The sequence below is a fragment of the Bos javanicus genome, chromosome 9 (assembly GCF_032452875.1).
Source record: "Bos javanicus breed banteng chromosome 9, ARS-OSU_banteng_1.0, whole genome shotgun sequence".
In the NCBI taxonomy this organism is placed as follows: domain Eukaryota; kingdom Metazoa; phylum Chordata; class Mammalia; order Artiodactyla; family Bovidae; genus Bos; species Bos javanicus.
The window spans coordinates 60,583,003-60,608,961 of record NC_083876.1 but is presented as its reverse complement, the minus strand read 5'-3'; the positions used below and the strand labels follow the sequence as shown (position 1 = coordinate 60,608,961).

The following is a 25,959-nucleotide window of genomic DNA, read 5'->3' as shown; positions in this document are numbered from 1 at the left end:
TTGCAACCCCATGAATCGCAGCACGCCAGGCCTCCCTGTCCATCACCAACTCCCGGAGTTCACTCAGACTCACGTCCATCGAGTCAGTGATGCCATCCAGCCATCTCATCCTCTGTTGTCCCCTTCTCCTCCTGCCCCCAATCCCTCCCAGCATCAGAGTCTTTTCCAATGAGTCAACTCTTCGCATGAGGTGGCCGAAGTACTGGAGTTTCAGCTTTAGCATCATTCCTTCCAAAGAAATCCCAGGGCTGATCTCCTTCAGAATGGACTGGTTGGATCTCCTTGCAGTCCCAGGGACTCTCAAGAGTCTTCTCCAACACCACAGTTCAAAAGCATCAATTCTTCGGCGCTCAGCCTTCTTCACAGTCCAACTCTCACATCCATACGTGACCACAGGAAAAACCATAGCCTTGACTAGACGAACCTTTGTTGGCAAAGTAATGTCTCTGCTTTTGAATATGCAATCTAGGTTGGTCATAACTTTCCTTCCAAGGAGTAAGTGTCTTTTAATTTCATGGCTGCAGTCACCATCTGTAGTGATTTTGGAGCCCAGAAAAATAAAGTCAGACACTGTTTCCACTGTTTCCCCATCTATTTCCCATGAAGTGTCCAACTCTTTGCAACCCTATGGACTGGAGCCCTCCAGGCTCCTCTGTGCATGGGATTGTCCAGGCAAGGATACTGGAGTGGGTTTCCATGCCTTCTTCCAGGAGATCTTCCTGACTCAGGGATTGAACCCATGTCTCTTATGTTTCCTGCATTGGCAGGTAGGTTCTTTACCACCAGTGCCTCCTGGGAAGTCCCCATAGTCAGATAGTGGGCTGTTCTTTATTTTCTTGTGGTAAGTCCAGTCTTAACCCTTCAACCTTCAAACCTTCAACTCATCTCTCAATATCATGCCAAGGCAGTTCCAGAATCTCCATTTAATTCACGGTAGGCCTTCCTTGTGCCTAGGCTTCCAGGAACCATCCCAACATTTGAGGACCAGGTGTCTGTGCCAGGATACTAAGCCACCAGTTACAGGAGAGTGTTTCTTGGTTGATAAGGTCTCTTCAGTCCAGCCTGACACTCACCGCATCAACCCTTCCTTACCCACACGTTCTCCATCCCATCTGTACATAACAGTGGAACCTGAGAGTCCTTTAGTACAAAGCTGTTTCCTGCAGGAGCAGGGACTGTCTCTAGGAAATTTCCCTGCAGGCTGTGCTGAGACCTGGCCCTAATTATCAGCAGGGGTGGAAGGATTTTGAGGAAGGGGAGCATCACCTTATGAGGCAGCTGACTCAGGTGAGCTCTTTGCAGGTCTCCAGGCAAGAAGGGGCAGCTCTCTTCCCCAAAGAAGGAGCTGCTTTGCTGGTCAGAAAGTTCAAGGGTATTTGGGAGTTCAGGATTGTGGGGCTTGTGCACTAGTGTCCCTGTGGCAAATCTCAGGGCCACTCCATACGGGTAAACTCCCCACACCTCTAGGAGTCCCACCCTTGGGTGCCAGAGAAACTCCATCCCAGCTGGGTACTATGTAATTCTCCTGGTCGGTAGTTCTGGTTGTAGCTAATAAGGCAGAGGTGAGAGAATTGTGAAGTAGTGCACAAAATGTGTCCAGAACAAGCATTTTCCACAGGACTTTATTGACAAGGTGAGGTCAGAGAAATACTTCATTTAAACCCAGAACTTCCTGTGTGACAGATACATTCACAGCAGTCACAGAAGGTCAGGTATCTTCAAGTGTCTCCAACCCCCAAAGATGGATTAAGTCTTGAAGAAAGCAGTATTGAAATAGAGTCACACATGGTTGTTTAGTCATATAGCTGCAATAATAATAGTGGTTATTGAAAGCTGGCATCTGTATGCATTCTAGATTATCGTTGTTGAGTCCTAAGTTGTGTCCAACTCTTTCAAGACCCTATGGACTGTAGCCCACGAGGCTCCTCTGTCCATAGGATTTCCTAGGCAAAAATATTGGAGTGGGTTGCCCTCATGCATGATAGATATATGCCTTATCTCATTTCTCTAAAATAGTGTTTTTATACATGATCTTATTTAATTTTCAAAAATTTTATCAAGTTGATAATATATCCTGTTTACAGAAGTAGCTGATACTCAGAGAAGTAACTTCTCTACAGTAAAATAACCAGTAAGGGATGGATCTAAATTTATCTGGCTCTAAAATGTTAACCAGCTGATTTTTTTATTGGAGTAAGTTGCAACCAACTGATTTTTAACAGCTCTGTTGATACCCAACAAAACCCTGAAATTTTAGAATATACCAGTCAGAATTTTTTATACATATGTAGATAATTTCTGAAAAAGGAACAGTACAACAAACCAAAGATGTTCTAAAACATAATTTTTTAAAAAGTTGAAAGCAATGTGATGATTTTTAAAAATTGCAATAAGCTACATTTAGGGGAAAAAAATAAGAGAAAAAAAGACAATAGAGGGAAGCTCTTGTTCCATAGGATCTTCTCACTGTGACTGGCATTCACCAAGATGGCCCCAGGACCATGGAGAAGGGTCCTGCTGTAGGCAGTCTTTGCAGCCCTTGGTAATTACAGGATAAATTTGAAACTACCATCCTGGAATATTGCTGTTAAGAAAACTTCTGATTTATGGAGTACTACTGGCATTGTTGAGAATGATAATTTAAAAAGATCCTATTACAACTTGTTGTTTGGGGGATTACATAGAATGTGTTTCAGTAACAAGGTGAGGCAGGCATAGGGGACAGTGGTTGATCTGGCAAGAGTTGGCTGTTGGACAGTAGAAACCATCATTATTACACTAGCTTCTGCCACCTCCGATAGGAGCAGCTTGCTCAGCAGTTTGAGAGGTATGGTGATGGGATCTGCTTTTTCTTGGGTCCACAGCCCTGGTGGTAACATCCTTGCTTTAACTTGAGGAAGAAGGGGGAGGGTGGGAAGGCATTCAGCATGCTTTCTTGGGGGAATGGAAGGAAGAGGGGGCAGTTTGTCCAGCTGATCCTCAGCCAACAAGCACTCCCAGCTGTAGCTCCTGGATAGACAGCTCATCCTCACGGACCTTGGAGAGAGCTCTTCCCACCCCGGTTCTCTGCTCATTGACATTTCTTCCTTTATGGGAGGTTTTCCCCCTTTGACTGAATAGCAGCCTCACCAGTTTAACTCCTTATGTAATATAGAGAAAATTGTACCCTTTAGTGGATAAAAGGGTCTGAGAGATGTCGCTGAAGAGTATATCCCAGGGATGTCGAAAGTATGTTTGTGAAGAGCTAGTGTCTGCTATTTCTGTCACTTTATCATCAACACTAGTTTACTAGGCATTTTCTTTTTTCTTTTACTTATGTGTTTATTGACGTATAGTTGGTATACAGTGTTGTGTTATTTTCAGGTATACAGCAAATTCAGTTATATACAAATACACACATACTCTTTTTCAGATATTTTTCCCCTTTATAGGTTATTACAAAATATTGAGTATAGTTCTGTGTGCTATCTGCTGCTGCTGCTGCTAAATCACTTCAGTCGTGTCCGACTCTGTGTGACCCCATAGACGGCAGCCCATCAGGCTCCCCCGTCCCTGGGATTCTCCAGGCAAGAACACTGGAGTGGGTTGCCATTTCCTTTTCCGATGCATGAAAGTGAAAAGTGAAAGTGAAATCGCTTAGTTGTGTCCGACTCTTAGCGACCCCATGGACTGCAGCCTACCAGGCTCCTCTGTCCATGGGATTTTCCAGGCAAGAGTACTGGAGTGGGGTGCCATTGCCTTCTCTGCTGTGTGCTATCAGTAGATTCTTATTGATTATCTATTTCGTATACAGTAGTGTGTAAATGTTGGGGCTTCCTTGGTAGCTCAGCTGGTAAAGAATCCACCTGCAATGCGGGCAACCTGGATTCGATCCCTGGGTCAGAAAGATCCCCTGGAGGAGGGCATGGCAACGCACTCCAGTATTCTTGCCTGGAGAATCCCAATGGACGAAAGAGCCTGGCGGGCTACAGTCAATGGGATTGCAAAGAGTCAGACACGATTGAGCGACTAAGCCCAGCACAGTGTGTATATGTTAATCCCAGACTCCTAATTTATCCTCCCCACCTTTCCCTTTTGGTAACCATAACTTTGTTTTCTGTCTGTGAGTCTGTTTCTGATTTGTAAATAAGTTGATTTGTATCATTTTTTTTTAAAGATTCTGCATTTAAGTGATATGATATCATAGATACTTGTTTTTTTCTGTCCTACTTCACTCAGTATGACAATCTCTAGGTCCATGCATGTTGCTGGAAATGGCATTGTTTTGGCTTTTTATTTAATGACTGAGTAATATTCCATTGTATATATATGTACCACACATCTTTATGTATTCATCCATCAATGAACATTTAGGTTACTTTCATGTCTTGGCTATTGTGAATAATGCTTCAGTGAATATTAGGGTACGTATATCTTTTTCAATTATGTTTTTCTCCAGATATATGCCAGGAATGGGATTGCAGGATCATATGGTAGCTCTATTTTCAGTTTCTTGAAGAACCTCTCTACTGTTCTCCATGCTGGCTATACCAGTTTGCCTTCCCCCCAACAATGTAGAAGGGCTCCCTTTTCTCCACACCCTCTCCACCATTTATTATTTGTAGACTTTTTGATGATGACCATTCTGACTGGTGGGTCTTCCCTGGTGGCTCAGATGGTAAAGAATCTGCCTGCAATGCAGGAGAGACCTGGGTTCGATCACTGGGTTGGGATGATCCCCTGGAGAAGGGAATGGCAACCCACTCCAGTATTCTGGCCTGGAGAATCCCATGGACAGAGGAGCCTGGCGGGCTACAGTCCATGAGGTTGCAAAGAGTCGGACCCAACTGAGCGACCCAACATTCACACACATACGTTCTGACTGGTATGAGGTGATACCTCATTGTAGTTTTGATTTGAATCTCTCTAATAATTAGCCATGTTGACCATCTTGTCATGTGCCTTTTGGCCATCTGCATTCTTCTTTGGAGAAATATCTATTTAGGTCTTCTGCCCATTTTTGATTGGGGTGTTTGTTTTTTTTTCATATTGAGCTATATGAGCTGTTTCTGTATTTTGGAGCTTAATCCCTTGTCAGTTGGATCATTTGCAAATATTTTCTCCCATTTTGTAAGTTGTCTTTTCATTTTGTTTATGGTTTCCTTTTGCTATGCAAAAGCTTTTAAGCTTAATTAGATCTCATTTGTTTGTTTTTGTTTCCATTACTGTAGGAGACAGATCCAAAGAGATATTGCTGCAGTTTATGTCAGAGAAGGCCCTATTGTTCATTCTCTGTGTGTCGTCACTGTACCAGACTTTTAGCACCTTGTTTTCTGAAGGTTATGCTATTTTTTAATTGATGTGTAGTTAATGTACAATATTATCTGTTACAGAAGTACAGTATAGTGATTTTATCATTTTTAAAGGTTGTACTCCATTTATAATTATTGTAAAATACTGGCTCTGTTCCTTGTGCCATAGAATATATCCTTGTTGCTTATCTATTTAATATATAGTAGCCCTGAAGAAGGGAATTGTTACCCACTTCAGTGTTCCTGCCTGGAAAATTCCATGGACAGAGGAGCCTGGTGGGCTACAGACCATGGAGTTGCAGAGAATTGGACACAACTGAATGACTAACATTTTTTTTTCCATTTACTTAACTTAATGTTTTCAAAGTTCATCTATGTTATATCAGGTGTCCGTGGTTCATTCCTTTTTTTGCCTGAACAGCATTTCATCGTATGGTTATGTACCGCATTTGGTTTGTCCACTCACCAGCTGATTGACATTTGACTTGTTTCCACTTTTGGTGATGAATGATGCTCACGTGGTCCCTGTATGACTTCACTGGGCTTTTACTTGAAAACTTGTCTTCTTCTCACAATATGAAATAAAATACAGTAGTTTCTGAGGCAGTGTTTAGAAGACTTCATAATATGGAGAGGCAGGCTCTCTGAGGGGACTTGTCCTTTGGAGCTTTGTTACTATTTTGCTGACCTTGTCCAGTGGAAAGCAGTGTTGTTTGTGAAACACTGAGTCTCAGCGTGTGGCTGGAGAGCAGGTGGTTTACATGGTAATCATCGTTATGTTTCCATTTCCCTTTCATCTCCCATCACTGGAATACATTCAAGTGCTTTTAAAGTCTAATTTGAGAAAAACAAGTCATGAGCTAAATGAGATGCCGTTCTCAGGGTCCTCTGTTTTCCATCATTTAGGCATTTGCTGTGGGCCCAGTGGATGGATGGGCTTCCCAGGTGGCACTAGTGGTAAAGAAACTGCCCACTAATGTAGGAGACATGAGACATGGATTCAATCCCTGGGTCGGGAAGATCCCCTGGAGGAGGGCATGGCAACCCATTCCAATACTCTTGCTTGGGAAAATCAAGGAGACTGGTGGGCTACAGTCCATGGGGTCGTAAAAGAGTCAAGACACGACTGAAGCAACTTGGCATGCAAGCACGCAGTGGGTGGGTAGTTTGTTTCTCTGTGGACGGGGCAAGGCTGCTGTTGGCCTAAACAGGAGGGCTGCACTGTGTTGGGTCAGCCTCCTCTGCTGGCCATTTTGCAATTACTGGTACTCCGGCAGTGATTGTTCTTTCTCAACATAGTTATTAAAAAAAATAGCAAAAACGAATTAGGGTTAAAGGTTTATTCTTTTTGCATGACTTGTTGACGCCATGGACTGCTTCTCAGTGGTGATAGAAACCCCGCACCCAGCAGTCCTGCCTCTGGGACTCACATAGACCAAGAAGGTACATTGAACGTGAGAAAGATGCATAGAATCATCTGTTACAGTGGAGCATACGTTTGTATACATAGGACCCAACAATTCCACTCTAGGTAAACACGTCTATTTGTGAAGTCTCCTGAAGAGATGAGTGTAAGAATGTGTATAGCAGCACTGTTTTCAATACACAAAACACAGAACTACGCAAAAGCTCATCAGTAGAAGAATGGATACATGAACGGTGGAATATTCATTCACATGGTGGAATATAATATATGTCAGTGAGAATGAAAGGAGTATAACTACAAGCAGCAATGTAGAAGAAGCTCACAAATGTAGAGTGAAAGAAGCCAGGCAAAAAAGAATACGTGAGCAGAATATGAGGTTCAAAAATAGACAGAACTAAACTTCACATTAAAATTCAGAACAGTGGTTACCCTTGGGGTGGGGGGTGGTTAGTGGTCAGAAACAGCATGAGTAGGGCTCTGGGAGGCTTTGCTAATTTATTTTCTTGACTAAGCTGCTATTCACACAGGTCTGTTCTGTCCCCCCCGCCCCCCACACATACACACGGATCAGGACTTTATTTAAAAATGAGTAAACAATACTGTAGAATCATTGATATGTAAATTTCTAAAGTCCCACATCTTAAATTTAGTTGGCAAAGACCAGTTAGTTAGTGGCTCAGTGGTAAAGAACCCACCTACCAATGCAGGAGACACAGGAGACCTGAATTCAATCCCTGGGTCAGGAACATCCCGTGGAGAAGGAAATGGCAACCCAGTCCAGTATTCTTGCTTGGAAAATCCCATAGATAGAGGAGCCTGGTGGGCTGCAGTCCACGGGGTTGCAGAGTCAGACACGACTGAGTGTGCACAGACAACTTAGCCTACAGTTAGCTATAGGCGTGAGTTTAGTCTTCCATGTGGAAACCAGATACTGAAGTGTAAAGAAAAAAGCTTCCTATTGTTTGAAAATACCGGTTTAAGTAGAGGACTGTAAAAATGTGTAGATGTTTAATAAAAGAATTGACTGTACAGGAGTACTCCCCTTTCACATTATTCCTTTTCACTTCATATGCGAGTTATTGGTTATGCTGTAGGATTTAACTGTCACAATACTAAAAGGCAACTATTTAGGGAAGAGGCAGAAAAAGGAATGCACGTAAGGCAATATTTCCGTTAGGTACAATGAACATAATAGTGTTTTCGGACGGCAAGATAAAAATTACTCAAGGCTAGCTTGTTTCTCATTGAATAAAAGCAATAGGCTAAACACAGAGCTCCTCTGTGAATCTAATAATCAGTGCCTTGCTCACCACATTGGTAATCTCTGGGGTCATCATCTTAGTACTCACTACGAATATTCATCCGGGTATTCTGCCTGATAATCGCTGTCACTGATTTCCGACTCATCGGTTCCTGTTCCTTGGCTTCCATTGTGAATGACAGGTTCTGTGGGAGCAGCACGTACTCTTGCTGCCCAAATCCATACACTCATTCCTTTCTGGGAAGCGACTTTGTTGGTACCTACATGTAGAAAAATTGTGGAGTTGCCCACGGGTTGTAATGTTAGCTTCTAGATATCCCTTTGGGTACCCAGTGCTAACATTCCTGCCTGCCTGGCTCCTTTGTTGGTGCCCGTTTGCAGACTAATTGTGGTCTGATCCAAAGGTTTGTCAGTTTGCATTTAGGGATCACAAAGATGCCTCCTCGTCTTACAGGCTGTCTTCCCTACTTGCCTGGCCCATTTGTTGTCTCCCATCTACAAACCGGTTACACTTTGGCCAGCTTTTAATTTTCCTTCATCAGAACATCTTGTTTTTCTGCGTACTTAGCTCCAATGTAAATGGTTGTATGGAATCCGTTTGTTTTGGTCATACCTTCTAGGGCCATGAGCATCGTCTGAACCTGGGTGGTGTTTCCATTCTCTGAGAGATCATTTGCTTGAAATATGTCATGTGGCCTCATGCTGTAAGTTTGATGGCTTTAATCAAGTTGCAGTATTCTCCAACTGAGGGCAGTTTAATGAGGACTCATTGACCTTCCCTGAGTCTGGCTGTAGCTTGCTCATGAGTTCACAGAGGATTATGCCATCTTTTAAGTCCAGCTGGAAGCTGGTGCCAGTGCTCGTGCCCGCCACCTCTTCTGTCCAATAGCGAAGGTCTTCTTCTGCCCGTTGATCACACCTGGAAGCAGTCCTGTTCTTGACCTCGGCCTAGAGCCCATAGCAACGGTGCTTGTTGATCTTGATGATTCGGGCGACAGGAAGAGGCTGAGTTCGGGTCTGGGGGTTTCTCGCTCTCGGCTTCCCTGCTTCTGGTCCTGAGGAGTGGCTGCAGCGCAAGGTGCTCAGAGCTCGCTCCTCTGGCTGGCGAAGGAGTCGCTGGGACTTGGGCGGTAGGATGCGGGCTGTGCCTTGGCTACTCAGTTGAACAAGGTCCTGCAGAGCCCCCTGGTTGGCTCTGGAGTCTCACACAAACTAGGTCTGTTCTGTTTTTGAAAGTTCAACATGCTGTACACCTAAGATTTGTACACTTTTTTGGTAAATTATACATTTTAAAATATAGAATGTAATATATGCATGCGTGCATGCTAAGTCATTTCAGTCCAGTCCAACTCTTTGTGACCCTATGAATAGTAGCTCTTCAGATTCCTCTGTCCATGGGATTCTCCAGGCAAGAATACTGGAGTGGGTTGCCATGCCCTCCTCCAGGGGATCGTCCCTACCCAAGGATCAAACTCACATTTCTTACATCTCCTGCATTGGCAGACAGGTTCTTTACCACTAGTGCCACCTGGAAAGCCCATAAAGTGTAAGGTGTGTGTATATGATTACATATGGATATATTCATATACATAATTGTTACCAGGTTTCCTCCACCTCTAGTTTTCATTCTAAAATAAAATGTTCTAGGGACCTCCCCAGAGGTTCAGTGGTTAAGACTCCTCAGTTCCAACGTATGGGGCACAGGTTCAATTCCTGGTTCAATCCCAAATGCCATGTGGAACACCAGAAAATAAAACATTGTGAAACATGATACAGACTATGGAAGTGTGATAAGCACATCCAATCAGAAGGAATCCCTGCATTCATTCAACAAATTCTGATGAGCAGAGACTGGGCCGGGTGGATGGCTCCTAGCTTGGGAAGGAGTGGGAGGTGGGCGGGACTGGGCAGCGCCCCCACATCCCCAGCAGTGGCTGCCTCCTCACGGGGTGCTCACTGTCTCCTCACGCTGTCCCTGCTCCTTTGTTCCTCCCTCCCACCTCCCCACCTTTACCCTTCTTTTTCCCTCTATTGCCTTTCCCCCACCGTGCTCCTTGTTTTGACTTTGGATATGAACGATCATTGAAGAGGCCATCTGCCTGAAATTGGAGACTGCGCAGTACTAGCCTCACCCAGGTTTTGGGAGAACCCCTGGAGAAGGGCTGTTAGGACAGGAACTGTTACTCCGGAGAGCGTCTGTGGATTCTCTCCAGGTACTGGGTTCCAGGCCCCAGAGCAAGGAAGAGCCAAGCCCGAGACTGAAAGCTCCACCACCAAGCGTAGTGAGGCCAGACTCAGGCTTTGCTGAAGAGAGAGCCCGGTCTCATGCTCTTAGAGACCGTCAGAAGGGGGAGGGCCCAGGCTTCACCCAGACCCTGACACAGAGGGGCTCACAGCGTGTCATTCCTCAGGTCACCTATCTCCTGAAGACTGCTGAGGCTCGGCTAATTAAATATAGTTCCATTATGGAAATAATCTGGCAATAATAATGAGAAAATCCTGCGAGACGTAACTATTTTAAGATTGTTTTAAACTCTTGGAAATGAATATCTCTGTGGCCAGTTCTTGGCATATAATAAGCAAGTCAAGGTCACTGTTGTTCCCGCTGCCTTCACCGTAGGAACCTCTTCTCCTTGTAAAGAGGAGACACAATTTAAAATTTGAATAATGCACCATGACTGATGATGATGACAATGTGGTATGTTTATCATGGGCTGCAGTTATGGGTGAGGGACTTTCGTGGAGCAGACTTGCTCATGGTTCATTTGTGGCTAAAACTTAACAGTATGAACAGTCACCAATTTGAGAGACATTCTCAGCTGGGAGATAACCAGAAATAACCAGGCCGAGGGAGAGGTTGGCGTGAGGGAAGCTGACTTCCAGCGGGACCTTCCTGGGTAGCCCACCTCTTCCTCAGTGGTCCTCACCTCCCTGGGGGTCAGAGTCCCCAGGTGGGATGTGTCTTCTTGAGCCGTGGACTGTGCATATGCATGTGTGTGATCATCGGTGTGTGAGGATGCGAGGACAGGGAGAGAGCTGCAGAGCCTCCCAGGCACTGGCTCCACTTAAAGTCCTGATTCCCCTCATCTACGGAGAGGGACACTTGCTCCCAGCAAAGCTCTGTGCCCAAGCCAAATGCTGCATCATGCTGTGTACTGAGCAAGGCTATGGGATCTCCCTGGGGCAGCCCCTGGGAACTCTAAGGAAAGGTGAAGGCGTAAGAGATGCAGGAAGGACTCTAATTAGAAAGGTCATCCTCCAATAGACTTCATACATGCACACAAGCACAGCTGCCTGAGTGCTTACTCTGTGTAAGTACTGTGCTAAGTGCTTGCCATCCGTGCCTACAGCAAGCCCTTCTAGCTGCCCCTTGAAGTCAGTTGTTGCTATTGTTTAGTTGCTAAGTAGTGTCGACTGTTTTGCAACCCCATGAACTGTAGCCTGCCAGGCTCTTCTGTCCATGGGATTTTTCAGGCAAGAATACCAGAGTGGGTTGCTATTTCCTCCTGCAGGGGACTTTCTCAGTCCAGGGATCCAACCTGCGTCTCTTGCATTGGCAGGCATATTCTTTACCACTGAGCCAACTGGGAAGCCCATGAAGTCAGCAGCTACCATTTTTTCCCCCATCTTTCAGTCCAGGACATTAAAGCCCAAGGAAGTTCTATAACTTTCCCAGAGTCATGTAGTTTGCTCTGTGGGTGGAGGGTTTCAATAGACCCTCTTCTCCTCCTGCTTCTTCCCAGTCCTGCACCCACCAGGAGGAATCAGAAGGAAATGGAGGTGAGGGGGCCAGGTGTGGAGTTTCTGCCGGCAGTGGTGTGTATGCTGTAGCGGCCTTTCCAGACCAGTGCTGATGGGCAGTGTTACCATCAAATCACATCTAACCATGACATGCTGCTGAGAGCTGCACCTTTTAAGAAGAGTTTTGGACATTAGTATATATAAAGAAGAAAACCAACAAGGATCTACTGTATAGCACAGGGAACTATACTCAATATTTCTTTTTTTGTGTGTGTATATATATATATTCAATATCTTGTGTTTGTGTGTGTGTACAACTGAATCACTGCGCTGTGCACCTGAAACTCACTCTACGTTGTAAATCAACTATACTTCAATGAAAAAGTAAGTAAAGATAAAAAGTTATTGGAGAAAGCTGTGTGGGTTAAAGGTGATGGGGTTGGGGAGGATGCCATGCATCATAGCATCTGGAGTTTCTAGGATCAGATGGACATTATGGTCAGAAATTCTTCAGTGGGGGTCTTCTCTGGCTGTCTAGTGGCTAAGACTTCATGCTCCCAATGCAGGAGGCCTGAGTTTGATCCTTTGTTGGGGAACTAGATCCCACCTGCTGCAACTAATACCCAGCTCAGTCAAATAAATGTTTTTTTTTTTTTTTTAATGAAATACTTCATTGGCAGTGTCATTGCCTACACCGGGACCCCTGCAATGAAAATCAGGTTTAGCCAAGATAAAAGCAACCATTTCTGGAGATTCACTTAGCGGACATTGATAGACAAGATCAATCTGCGTGTGGTTGGTGGAGTTTAAATGGTTTCTCCCTAAAGAGTCATGGTCTTGAGAGAAGGCCTATGTCCTCCAAGGAATACAGTAGAAGAAATCCGCTGGAATTACACATTACAGTGGTAAATCACAGTTGGTGTTTACTGCTGAGTAGATGACACTCCTGTTAATCCCAGATTTCCCTTTGCCTTATTTGGGGTTGTGTTTGCCGGGTTACATTTGGACACTTCATTCCTAGCTAGTGGAGCAGCTTCGTGTTTTGTTTTTTTTGTGTGCAAAATTGGAAACTGACAGCCCGACGTGGCTTTCTCTCTGTGTCTCCTGTAGGGAGGCTGCGAGGATGCAGCCTGAGTCGGCTGCTGGCTAGAGCAACCCCAGTGAGGGCGGCTCTCCATCCTCGTGGGTGAGCCATTGCTTCCTGGCATCCCAGTGTCTCCTTCCTGAAAGGGTGGGTGAAGGGTGCTTTATAGGACTATGTCATCAGTAGAACACCCTTAGCCCCTGGAACCTCATTGTCCCTCACACAGCAGTGAGGGACCCCTTGGCTACAGTATCATTTATACATGTTGAAGTGACATAATGGAGTCCTGGCTTTTGGCCAAGAAGGTATGGATGTGTGTGAGTGACTTTAAAAAAAGAATCACAGCCTGTGATGTTGATTGACCCAGACAGGCCATTGGTAAAGAGTTACTAAGCATCCATTATGTATAAGGCATTTGTACTCATTTCCTACGGCCACTGTAACAAATCACCACAAACTAACTGGCTTCCGACAACAGAATTTATTCTCCCACGTTCTGAAAGCCTGAAGTCTGAAATCAAGGCAAAATCTTCTGAGAAGGACACCTAGAATCAGGTTTGAAGGATAAGGAGGAGTTTGGGAAAGATCTAAAGGTCATTCTAAGCAAAAAGAACAGGGTGGTGCTTTCAAGGTGACCTGAGCACCCTTGTGGCCAAGCGAGGGTACAGGATGGGTGGGTGGATGGGTCAGAAGAAGAGGTGGTGCAGACGGGCTGAGACCAGACTACGCATGGGTTTGTGTATCCCTGAACTTGGTGCTGGGGGACTGTGAGTCACTGAGGATTGTAGCAGAGGAAAAACATGATCACATTGTGCTGTGCAAAGAACATTCTGACACCAGTGATCACATACACTGTGTCAGGGGAGGGAATTGAGGCAGGGAGACCAACATGGCAGAACAGCTTCCACCTGCAAACTTTAGCCCTACAAACTCCAAGCCCCCTGGATGGTTTGTTTACATGAAACTATCTTTGTTGAGAGGAGAGGTCCGCAGACAAGGCAAAATAATTGGCACCAAAGGCCCAGACCCTAACCACCCAGCAGATCCCCACCACCCAGCAGACCCCGTCCCCACCACCCAGCAGACCCCACCACCCAGCAGACCCCCAATACCTAGCAGATCCCCACCACCCAGCAGACCCCCACCACCCAGCAGACCCCACCACCCAGCAGACCCCCAATACCTAGCAGACCCCCACCACCCAGCAGACCCCCACCACTCAGCAGACCCCACCACTCAGCAAACCCCCACCACCCAGAAGACCCCTGCCCAGCAAACCCCACCACCCAGCAGACCCCCACCTAGCAGACCCCACCACTCAGCAGACCCCACCACCCAGCAGACCCCTGCTAGGCAGATAGGCACGGTGTCCATGGCTCCTCCCGCATTGCAGCTTAGCTGTCTGTACTCCGACTTTGCCATCTTGAAACAACTGGAGGAGAAGCCTGAATTTCTCATGACTCCTTTTCTTCTAAAACTAATACATGAGAAAGGGGAACTTACCTGAAGTTGGCTCAGTGGTCTCTAAGAGGAGAGAGAATTTAACCACTGTTGGCTCAGTGGCTGTCTTTCCTGAGAGTCAAGCTTAAGTAATCCTACCAACTCTCTGGTCAGGTTGGGCTGATCTCAACAAAGTCATCTTTTATCCAAGATACATTTCAGGCCAATATATATTCACTCTGTGAATCCTGAACATTAGTCTGGCTTTGGCTTCTAACCAGTTCCTAGGCAAAAACTCATCTACAGAGGCAGATTCTATTAGGCAAGCAAAAACTTACATCACCTCTTTCATCCCAACTTCTCAGTTTAGAAGAATTTCAGAAAATACCTTCAGCATCCAGCTGGAGACCACTGTGACAGTTCAGGTGAGAAATGATAACCACCTGAGTGAAGGCCGGGGCAGTGCAGCTAGAGAAGAAAGAACAAGTCAAGAACAGTTAAGCAATAACCATACAGCCATGCTTAATATTTACTGAGCACTTTGTACGTGCCAGCCTATGGGATAGCCTATGTATTATCTCATTCAACCTTTGCAACAACCCAATCAGTTAGGGATTATTATTCTCTCTGTTTTATACACAAGGAAGTGGGCTTAGAATCAAGTAGGTAATTTGCCCATTTTAAGTGCAAAACTGGGATTTGAGCCCAGGAAATCCGACTTCAAAGCTTGCATTTTATTTTTTTAAAAAGTTTTGTCTGTGTATTTATGGCTGCATCAGGTTTATGTTGCAGCATGCAGTACCTGGGCTTAGCTGCCCTGCGGCATGTGGGGTCTTAGTTCCCTGACCAGGGATCTAACCCACCTCCACTGTATTGCAAAGTGGATTCTTAACTACTGGACCACCAGAGAAGTCCCCAGAATTTGCATTTTAAATCTCTGTCTTACTGTCTCAAACCAGGAGGATTTGGTAAATTGTTGTATGTCGGGATGGGGAAAGAAGAATTAAGAGGAAAGGGAGGGTGGTTCCAGATGAGGGAAACAGGCAGACAGATGGAAAACGGGGCCCCTCACCAAAAAGGGGACGCAGGGAAAGGAATGGGTTTGGACAGAAGAATGGTGATTTGGCTGTTAGCATGTTGATGGGGAACATCTGAGTAAGATGTCTGGGTGTTTGGTAAATGGTTGGGTGTTTTAAAAAAAAGGGAGCTTTAGAGAGTGATTGAGGCTAAAGAAGATTTGGAGCAATCCGTTTCTAGGCAGCAGAGGAGCGTGTGGGCAGCAGGTGTGGGGGATATGTCGGTACTGAGATCTTCTAGAGAGGAAAATGAGCAGAGAAGATAATACGGGATAGAATCTCAGGACCTGCAACACTTACGGGACCAGTGAAAGAAGAGCCCTTGGATGAGGAAATAGTCCACGGAGCATGAGGGGAGAGCAGGCCACGGAAGCCAGAGGAGGAGGAAGTGTGATGAAGGAGAGGTGGTAGCAGTGTCTAATGCAGCAGAGAAATCGTGTAACGTGAGAACTGAAGGTTACCCTTGTGCTTGGCAGCTAGTCAATGTAAAATCAGCTGTTACAATGCAGATTATTGCAGCCACTTTGGAAGGCACTACAGCAGTTTCTGGGCTTCCCAGGTGGCACTAGTGGTAAAGAACCCGCCTGCCAATACGGGAGACTTTAGAGACACAGGTTCAGTCTCTGGGTTGAGAAGATCCCTTGGAGGAAGGCACGTATTTTTGCCTGGAGAATCCCATGGACAGAGGAGCCTGGAGGGCTCCAGTCCATAGGGTCACACAGAGTCGGACATGACTAAAGCAACTTAGCATGCAGCACATCAGCTTCTTAAAAAACTACACACTGTCCTTCCGTATGATTCAGCAATTGTATTCCTTGGTATTTACCCAAATGAGATGAAGACTTATGTACACACAAAAATATGCATGTAGAGTTTTTAAATTGAAATATAGCTGACATATGTATCAGTATTGTGTTAGTTTTAGGTGAACTACACAGTGATTTGACTTTTACATACCTTATGAAATGATCAGCACAATAAATCTAGTAACCATCTATCCCCATACAAAACTATTACAATATTATCGATGGTATTCCTTATCCTGTATATTACATCCCTGTGGCTTATTTATCCTTGGATGTTTATAGCAGCTTTATCCATCATTGTGAAAACTTGAAAGCAACCAAGATGTCTTGTAGTAGGTGAATAGTTAAACTCTGGTACATCCATACTATCGAATATTATTCAGCACTTAAAGAGTTATCAAGCCATGAAAAGACAGGGAGGAACCTTCAATGCACATTACTAAGTGAAAAGAGCCAGCCTTGGAAGGTGACATATTGTATGATTCCAACTCTATGACATTCTGGAAAAAACAACACTTTAGAGACAGTAGAAGGATCAGTGGCTGTCAAGGGCTGTGGGGGAGGGAGGGATGAATGGTGGAGCACTAATCCAGTGAAGCTCTTATGTGTGATACTGTCATGGTGGGTATATGTTATTATACATTTGTGCAGACCCAAGGACCTGTACAGCACAGAGTGAACGCTATACAAACATGGGCTTTAGTTAATGAGTCAATATTGACTCATCAGTTATAACAGTACCACACTAATACAAGATGTTAATAATAGGGGGCACTATGGTGAGTTCGAGGGCCAGAGTGTGGGTTAAGAGCTATAAGGAACCTCTTTATACTCTCTGTTCAGTTTTTCTATAAACCTAAAACTGCTCTAAAAAGTAAAGTGTATTAAGTAAAATTGAAAGAAAGAAGTGCAAAAGGAATTTAAAAAAAGCAAAGGAAAGAAGAGAAGGCTGTATACATACTTGAAAGTGTAGCATGAACCCGTAATTATGACTAATCCAATCTTGTGTGTTTGAGTTCCAAGCTGTGTACAAATCTGACCAGTCTCTCTTCTTACCAACATCTAGGGTTCCCATCACATATGCAAGTTATAGTCCAGTGTCTTTGGCATGATGTGAAAATTTTTCCACAGCCTGACTTTGCAGTGTCATCTGTGGTCTTTGCCTATGTGTTATAAGCTCCAGCTGCAGCATCTCTCTTTTTATGTATATATATTTTTATTTTTATTTTGGCTGCACCAGGTCTTAGTTGCAGCAGGTGGGGCCTCCAGTCTTTGATGTTTGCAGCATGTGTGATTTAGTTCCTTGACCAGGGATTGAACCCAGGCCCCCTGCATTGGGAGCGTGGAGTCTTAGCCACTGGACCACTGGGGAAGTCCTGAAGCAAGTCTCTTTGCTCCTCTTTGCTACACTTTCGGACGACTCTGCCTTCGTTCTTGGCTGTTTCCTCTGCTCATGCCCTCGCCCACTTCTCTCCCTAACAAAATCCTCTAGTCCTCCAAGACCCAGCTCAACTATGACCTTCTCTGTAAGAACATTCCTGACCTCCTTTCACCCCAGCACACCAAGAAGGAAAGCTCTTGCTGAGTTCCCGTAGTTCTTTGTGACTATCTCTTCAGTGAATGCTTCATACACCACAGAATCAACAACCACAGCATCGGGGATGGTTTAGCAAGAAAACGGGGGGTAGAAAGAAGCCAGATCAAAGCAAGTTGGAATGGGTAAGAGCTGTCATATGGATATATGACAGCTGGACTACTCTCTGAGGTTGGTTTTATTGTCATTTGGTATTTGTTGTGTAGGGTTACCTTTAGCATTTGTGGGCTTTACCCAACAGAGGTTGAGGACAGTGAGAAGAAAATTCTGGGGGTGGCTATGGTGCCGTCCAGTGCTGACACACCTGTCACTTGAGATTGGTAATTCCTAGGGTCCCAGGAGCTGCTGTCCTCTATTTTGAGGAGGAAGAGAGAGGGAAGAAGGAATCCACCCCCCAGTTGTTATCTCTTGGAGGTTTTGCAGCCATACCCTGCTTCATCTTTGGGGAAAGGAAAAAGTCAACCCCCTGAAAAACAAAATACTAGTTGACTTAGTTGGCACCTCCTCTATTTCTTGTGGGATGCACAGACTCCTGAAGACCAAGTAATGCTTAGAAAAAGCAATTGATTATTAGCTTTTCTAGCATCTATTGAACAGACATTAAAGGCTAACTATGTTCTGGGAACTGTGTAGGCACTGGAGAAACAAGATAAACAAAATAGGGTTTCTGCCTTCAAGGAATTCAGTGTAACCAGGAAGACCAACCTTGAGTCCACGCCAGCAAATGACAGAGTGAGGTGAGCTCAGGTCTTAGTCACTAGGGCCGCCATTACAAGGGACTGTAGACCGGGTGGCTTCCCTGGCAAGAATTCATTTCTTGGTAGTTCTGAAGGCTGGAAGCCCCTGATCAAAGTCTAGCAGAGTTTGGTTCTGATAAGGATCTTCCTGGCTTGCAGATGACTGCTTTTTTTGCTGTCCTTCCATGGCGTTTCCTATGAGCATGGCTTGGAAGCCGGGGTGCAGGTATGAAAAGAGAGAGGCAGGGAAGAGAGTGAACATGGAGACTCTTTGGTGTCTCTCCTTAGAAGGACACTCATCCTATCAGATCAGGGCCCTACCCTTAGAACCTCATTTTACCTTGCTTATGCTTGTGTTCAGTCTGTAAGTCATTTCTGACTCTTTGTGACCCCATGGACTATAGTCCACCAGGCTCCTCTGCTCATGGGATTTTCCAGGCAAGAAAGCTGGAGTGGGTTACCATTGCCTCCTCCAGGGGAATCTTTCCTGACCCAGGGATTGAACTCCTGTCTCCTGTGTCTCCTGCATTGGCAGGAGGATTCTTTAGCACTGAGCCAGCTCGGAAGTCCTGTTTTATCTTAATTTCTAAATACAGTCACACTAAGGGCTTCAGTACATGAATTTGGGGGTGACACAAGTCAGCCCATAGCAGGGCTTACAGAAAACTGTAGGAGAACAGATCAGTGAGTGATCATCTTGTCGCAGGGGAGACGGAGAAGCAGAAGGCTCGCAAGTGGATGGCACTGCATCTGGATTGTGGGGCATTTGCTATGTGATGTGAGTACCCAGCCCCAACTTGGCAGCTCTGGTGATCTAGCAGTACCAGACAACCAAAAAGTAATTATCGTTGCCCTATGTAAAAAGGAGAGGTTTCTACATCACAAGCCTCCTATCAGTCCCATCTTTATTCAGTGGTGTATCCTTGTACCGCCGGTAGTATTTTGACATTTGCCAGCAGCTTTTCTTGATGGTGGGGTATGTCATAGGTTTCCTGAATAGTATCCAGATGTCACTCAAGTTTCACTGCAACAACCTCTCTATGTCTCCTGAGGAGGTGATTATTTGAAAAATCCAGTAAATGTTAGATTCAGAAGAGAGTAGTTACTGTACGTGAGATATTCTCAGGAAATCACCATACCTGTTCCTTAGCCGTGATGGGCTTGCTCAAAACTTGCCTGTCTGTCCCTGCCTTTTGCAGACAGCACGTGTGAACACCAGGCTCGTGAGCAACCAGTGTTGTCCTGTCCTCGTCAACAGTGTTGTGTTGAGGGTCCCTGACTCTGGAGTCGGTTTCTCAGAAGGAAGTGTCCCAGGGCCTCTGAGCAGATGAACCACTCCTTGCTTTATACTTCTGTTGCATTCAGTGTACGGTTCTCAGCTGGCATCTGGCCTTTTGGGCCATGATCAAGGCTGATCGGGGCCAGATGATGGGTTTCTTCAAAGTAGGGAACGTGTCGCATGCATCTGTGTTCTAAGCTCATTGGTCCTCCAGTAGCGGTTGCAGTAACCCAGCAGTGATCACTTTTGGCTAAACTAGTATAAAGGTCTTGCATTAAAAATAGGAATGTCATTCTACAGGCATTTGGTCTCCCCAGGGAATTCATTCTTGCTGCAGCACACCAGCTGCGGTTGCTAGCTATTTTCCTGCCCTTGGTATAAGCCGAACACTGGCCAAAGCAGAATCAGCCCCCTGCCCATAGGAGCTGCTGCCCTCAGGGAAATGGGGGCAGGGTTTTGGGCAGAAAGGGTATTCAGAGGGTTCCTGTTGATAGTCATTTCCCCATCTCCAGGACCAACAATTCTGGCTTTAGGAATGAGGGGAAAAAATAGTAATATTAGCACAGGTCAAACTCAAACCCCTCTTCCTTTCTGTGATTACTCAAGTTGGGAAGTTGGTTTTCTGCTGCTTCAACAAGTGGTCTGGAAGATGCACCTGCGATGTAGAGGGCCATTGACAGCCCTTGAAAGAGCTCCCTGCCTTCTCCCTTCCCCTTTTCCTGCAGAGACTCTGTTCAGAGGAGGATTTCTGAGACAAACTATCAGTTCACAAACACTAGGAACAGTTTCTCAACCAGCCCCTAGTCTCCTGTGCTGCTGCGGTCCCTGTGTTGGAACCCTCTGCCTAAAGGGCTGGGTTGGGAGAGTCTCTGGGTCTCTGCTGTTCCCACAAAGCGAACATCTCCCTAATTGCTGTCCTAAAGACAGTTCCTTACAGATTTCAACTCTTCTCGTATCCCCCCTCCTTTACAACCTGTGCATTCATCTCTGTTTTACTGCTGAAAGAATGCAGATTTCGTTTCTCTGTCGTCTGAACATCATTGACAAGCATTCCACCCATCTGTGAATTATTCCCTGACTCTGATCAGAGCAGTGTTACAGGTCCTCTGCCGGCAGGAGGGAGCAGTCCAACAAAATCTGAAGACCCAGGACTTTGAGAAGCTGTGCCGGGCAGACTAGGAAGCCACAAAACATTGCGAGCTGGATGGATGTCCTAGTATGCTTTTCCATGTGATCTGGCCGGTGTTGGCTGAGGAAGCTCAAGGGGAAAAGGCAGTGAGCATTGTAACGTAAATCACTGCGGACCCTTGGGCGTGACAGTGCTAGGAAGCTAATGATCTCCAAGAAAGAACTGACCGTGATTTTTCCAGCAACAGATCACGATGCAGAACGGGGAGGACAGACCCCCAGATGTGAGTACAATCTCTCCTCAACACAGGGTTTGGACCAGTAGAAGCACAGAGAGTTATCTTAACTGATGGTGCTCCCTAACCAGAGTGCCTGCGGACCATCTCTGGGTGGGCTGTGCGTAATGCCTGGCTGGGACTTTTGTGTGCAGATTTCTTCTAAAATATTTTTTGCCTTGTTAGGAGACTGAATGCAGTGGCTTTGAGATATCGGTACCAGGGGACCTTGTTATAAATCTTCAAGAAAACCCCATAGACCTTTTGCTATAAAAAGAAAACGGATCACATCACAGACCAAGCAGCCGTGTGGCCCCCTGGCATTTGATGAGAGACAAAAGCAGTGACGAATTGGAAAGCAATAGAAAATGGGGCAGTGGGCCGGGAGGAAGGAGAGAATCTTAGGGAGCTAAATTCCTTTCTCAATTCATGATGCTTATTGCATATTTATGATCATGCATTTATTTCCTTTCTGCTTAAAGAACTGGCGGCTTATTTGCATTTAAGGTTTTTCTCCTGTGAAAAACGCTGTGAAAGTGACAAAGAGGGATGTGATTGATAGACTTGGGGCAGAAATTCCTCATGCCAGCAATGGGAAGTGTCTTGGATAATAGCTGGGAGCGAAAGCTCACGTTTAATGAGGGAATGGGGCTCTGCAGCCTGGGTACCCAACAGGTTGGCAGTAACTCTTTGATTGCAGACTGCTCACCATCCCTCTCTATTCCTCTGCCCTTCCTACTCACTACTGGGGGTCCAACATCCTCCTTACCCCTCTTGCCAGCCCAGTCCCTTCTGCCTGGTCTGATTTGTCAGTTCAGAGGTATCAGAGGAAAGGAGAGTATCCCCTCACTGCAGAAGCATGGGGATCATTGTTCTGGAAGAGAGGTCGGGATGCCGAAGATGTTGGGCAATGACCATGAGAGAGGTGGAGAGGAAAATGAGCCCAGGGTGGAAGTCGCAAAGGAAGCCACTTTGATCCCTCCCTCCGCCCCGCTCTGCTGTGTGTCAGTGAAAATGCAGCTGAATGCTGGAGGTCCTTTCAGTGAGGCGATTACTGGATTTAAATTGAGTATGAACTTGAGATCCCCAAGGTATGTGGGTGCATCCCTATGGGATACAGGGACTATGCTAACAGCACAGTAGAAACCAGGAATCTGGAATTCTGTTCCTGCTTTTGCAGGCAGTTTTCTGTGCCCCTCTGGTGGTGGTGGTGGGGGGATGCAAAATCCCACGAGAGACCTGTCCTAGAGGCACCCTCAGCCTTAGGCAGGCTGTGCATTGGCTGTGGTGGAGGGGGTGGATTGGGGTGGGGCATTTCATTCTTAAGTAGATGCCATTGAAATTTTTTTTCTTGTAATAAATGACATTTCTACTTGGCCAACATTTTCTCAGAAATGTAGTGTCTCTCCCTATTTTTAAAAAAAAAAAGGAATAATAATGTGTGCTGGATTTGTAAAGCGCTGTTTACCAAAGGTAATCACGGGCTATCTCAGTAGCTTGCAACCATGGCAATCAGTGTACCTCAGCTTTTGTCTCAGTGTCTGCCAGGCAGAATTTATTGCATGGGACAGAAGAGAGGGAGGGAGTGACTGTTAGCACAGACAGGCCCGCTGACCCGTGCTTCCGTTGCTGGGGAGACCGGACAGCACTGCTGGTCCGCAGCTCGTAACCTCAGCTGATGGCCTGCAAGGAGATATTTATCCACAGGAGTTATTAGCTGCGGAGTGAAGTGGTGAAATTGTAGCCATGATGATAATATTTGTATGAACTGGGAATTGTACTCGAGACTCATGAATGGTCGTCACAGGAAAGGTTTGGGAAGGTGGGGGTGGCCTTGTAGGTCGTGTGCACAGAAATAACAAGTGAGTCAATGAAGAAGAATGTGGTTGTGGAAGCAAGAGCATTTAGGAAGCCAGGGCTAATTTTCTGCATTTTCATGCCATTGGGTCCTGGAGTGCTTCCGCAGGGTTGGGGCAGACAGAGCAGAAGCTCCATGTAATTGGTGTGAAGATAGCACGCTTTACCTGAATACAGAGAGACAGCATACAGTATCCTGTGTTGACAAAAGCCACTAAAAGCACTCCCAGACAGGGCGACATTCTGGGAAACATAAAGCCCAAGCTTCAGTCTTTCAGGGCGACCCTGGGAATTTCCAAAGGCTTTTCCAACTCCATTTCTGTTTTTCATCTCAACTTTATTCTTTCATTGGCTTATTCATTCAACAAAGATTTCAGGTTTATCCCAGAGATTTCTGACCGTGGCGGAGGGAAGGGGTCTCCTGCTTGTTCCTTCTCCAGGTTTGTTGCACTTCTGATGAGCCTGGTGAGCAGAACAGCATGGGTTTGTGAGGGTTCCTTCTGCCTTTTTCCATGCTTTTTTTTTTTTTTTTTTTTGATGCCTTGCTTCGTGGCTTGTGGGATCTTAGTTCCTAGACCAGGAATTGAACCCAAGCCCTTGAAAGTGAAAGCATAGAGTCCTGCAAGGGAACTCCCTTTCCTTGCTATTCTTTACCCACACTCTGGACAACAGATGGATGATGGAAATTTGGTTATTTGCAAACTGAGCAGGGGCTTCCTGGGTGGCGCTTGTGGTAAAGAACCTGCTTGCCAATGCAGGAGATATGAGCGATTCAGGTTCGATCCTTGGATTAGGAAGATCCCCTGGAGGAGAGCATGGCAACTCACTCCAGTATTCTTGCCTGGAGAATCCCCATGGACAGAGGAACCTGGCAGGCTATAGTCCATAGGGTTGTAAAGAGCTGGACACGACTGGAGTGACTTAGCACAGCACAGCACAAGCTGAGCAGGGATAAGAATAACCTTTCTGAAGTTGTACTAGTCGCACTTGACCAATGATTTCACATAATAAAATACTGTCTTTAGTACCCACAGTCCTGTTGTTCTCCCAGCCGCCTGGAGTGGTTGGTGACATGGCCCCACCTGGATGTCAAGGTGAAGGAGAATCAGAGCCAATTCCTTACTCTTTTGAGAGTGAGAGGAGCGTGGGGTTTGCCTGGAAACCCCTGTAAAGAATGTCTGTACCTTCTGGGTCTTCAAAATTAGAATGTGTGGTAGGGCCATATGCTACAGTATTTTCTTTCCATAGCCCATGTTGGTATTTTTAATAAGTACATTTGAAGACAAAAAGAGGCCCATACTTTCTGCTGTCCTGGTAGGAATGGGTCACAGAGTCTTAAGCATTCCTTTGGCCCCCAAAACCTTCACCTTTGGCATAACACCAGTGGTTTTGGTTTGCTCTAATAGTGGCCCAGGGCTCCCAGGAGGAGTCAGTGTTTAAAATCCTGTTCATTTGGCATTTGGTGGAAAGATGGGTTTCAGTTTACCGCTAGTACTACCCCCAGATCAGTGCTCTGAGTGCACAAACCTGTGGGTGGTTTGTGTTGGCAGAACCCCTCCCTAGAGTAACTGTGCATGCTAAGTCACTTCAGTTGTGTCTGACTCTTTGTGACCCCATGGATTGTAGCCCACCAGGCTTCTCTGTCCATGGGATTCTCCAGGCAAGAATAGTGGAGTGGGTTGCCATACTGTCCTCCAGGGGATCGTCCCAGCCCAGGGATCGAACCTGAACCTCTTATGTCTCCTGCATTGGCAAACAGATTCTTTACCACTAGCACCCCCTGGGAAGCCCCAGTAGTGACTGTAGCATCTGTTTATTGCAGCAGTTATTGGCCAGGGGATGGCCCGGGCCTGCTCCCAGCTCTCCAACTGTTCCAGAACTCAGGAACTTGCACTCTGAACAGTGAGAAAAGGATGGAATGGCAGGAAATGCTGGGAGAAAAGTCCATGGATATAATCCTGCCCTCAGGGTCTCTGTGGGCTGTGGTCCATGGGCACCCAACCAGGCCAGGGGAATAGGCATGTTGGCCTTGGTGACCCCACAGAGCACAGTCCAGAGGGCCCTTTGTGGTCACACTCAGTGTAGTTACCTTCAGAGGGTGAGCCTGGAAACCAGGCTACATTCAGGGGATTTCATTGGGTCTCTGAGGCCCTCTGTTATCTGCAGAGCGGACCTTGCAGTCCTAGCCCCAGTGGTCAGGAGGTGGTTGGGGTGGGGGTGGGGGATAGGGTGGGGCGGCTCAGCACCCTCTTTGCCTTCCACTTCCAAGTTGAGGGTCGGCTCTGCAGAGGGTGCTTCCTGAGTGTCCTGTCTCCCTCAGTTCCCCTCCCCAGCAGCGAGCAATCCACAGATCCCCTAAAACCAGGGCGGAGAGATGTGGCCTGTCCCAGGTGCTGAGTGGCGCTGATGGCAGCTTTGTTCTGTAACCCCCAGGTCCCGAAGATGGCATAGTGGCAAAGTCACCTTCCGACGATCAGAGCGTCTTTACCCGAGGGTGCCTGCCTGGGCCCGTGATGTCGTGTTGAGCCGAAGGAACTTGTCTACCACTTCCCCGAAAACGTCTTTCTCTCCTAATTCATGAGCCAGCAGGATGCGGTCGCCGCACTTTCAGAACGCCTGCTCATAGCTGCGTACAAAGGCCAGACGGAGAATGTGGTTCAGCTCATCAACAAGGGCGCCAAGGTAGCAGTTACCAAGGTAACGGGAGAGTAAACGCTTAGCTATTCCCTGGGGAAAAGCCCATGTCTTAACCATGGTCCGTAAAACTGTTGTGTTTGGTTCACAGTCTTCAAAGAACTGGCTTTCCCACCCCCACCCCCAGTGATGGAGATTTGGGGAGAAAGAAGAAGGATTAAAAATGCTTTCATTGCTGTCTTTCAAATGGAGTCACTTGTAATTAGCATTTGGCCCTCTTAAAATCACAGTGGTTCGTGGGGTCGCAGAGTCAGGGGCAACAGTGGCTGT

General features: G+C 46.1%; 1 protein-coding gene and 1 pseudogene across 4 annotated transcripts in view; one reads left to right on the top strand and one right to left on the bottom strand.

Annotated features, from left to right (window-relative positions):
• Positions 1-25,959, top strand: part of ANKRD6 (ankyrin repeat domain 6) — a 182,501-nt gene that overhangs the window by 94,955 nt on the left and 61,587 nt on the right. For all 4 annotated transcript variants that reach the window (XM_061427820.1, XM_061427823.1, XM_061427819.1 and 1 more), the window contains exon 2: positions 25,429-25,692. In XM_061427820.1, coding sequence (XP_061283804.1) covers positions 25,573-25,692 — 120 coding nt within the window. In that variant the 5' untranslated portion in view covers positions 25,429-25,572. The remainder of the gene's footprint in view (positions 1-25,428; positions 25,693-25,959) is intronic.
• Positions 8,005-9,713, bottom strand: LOC133254346 (calponin-3-like; annotated as a pseudogene).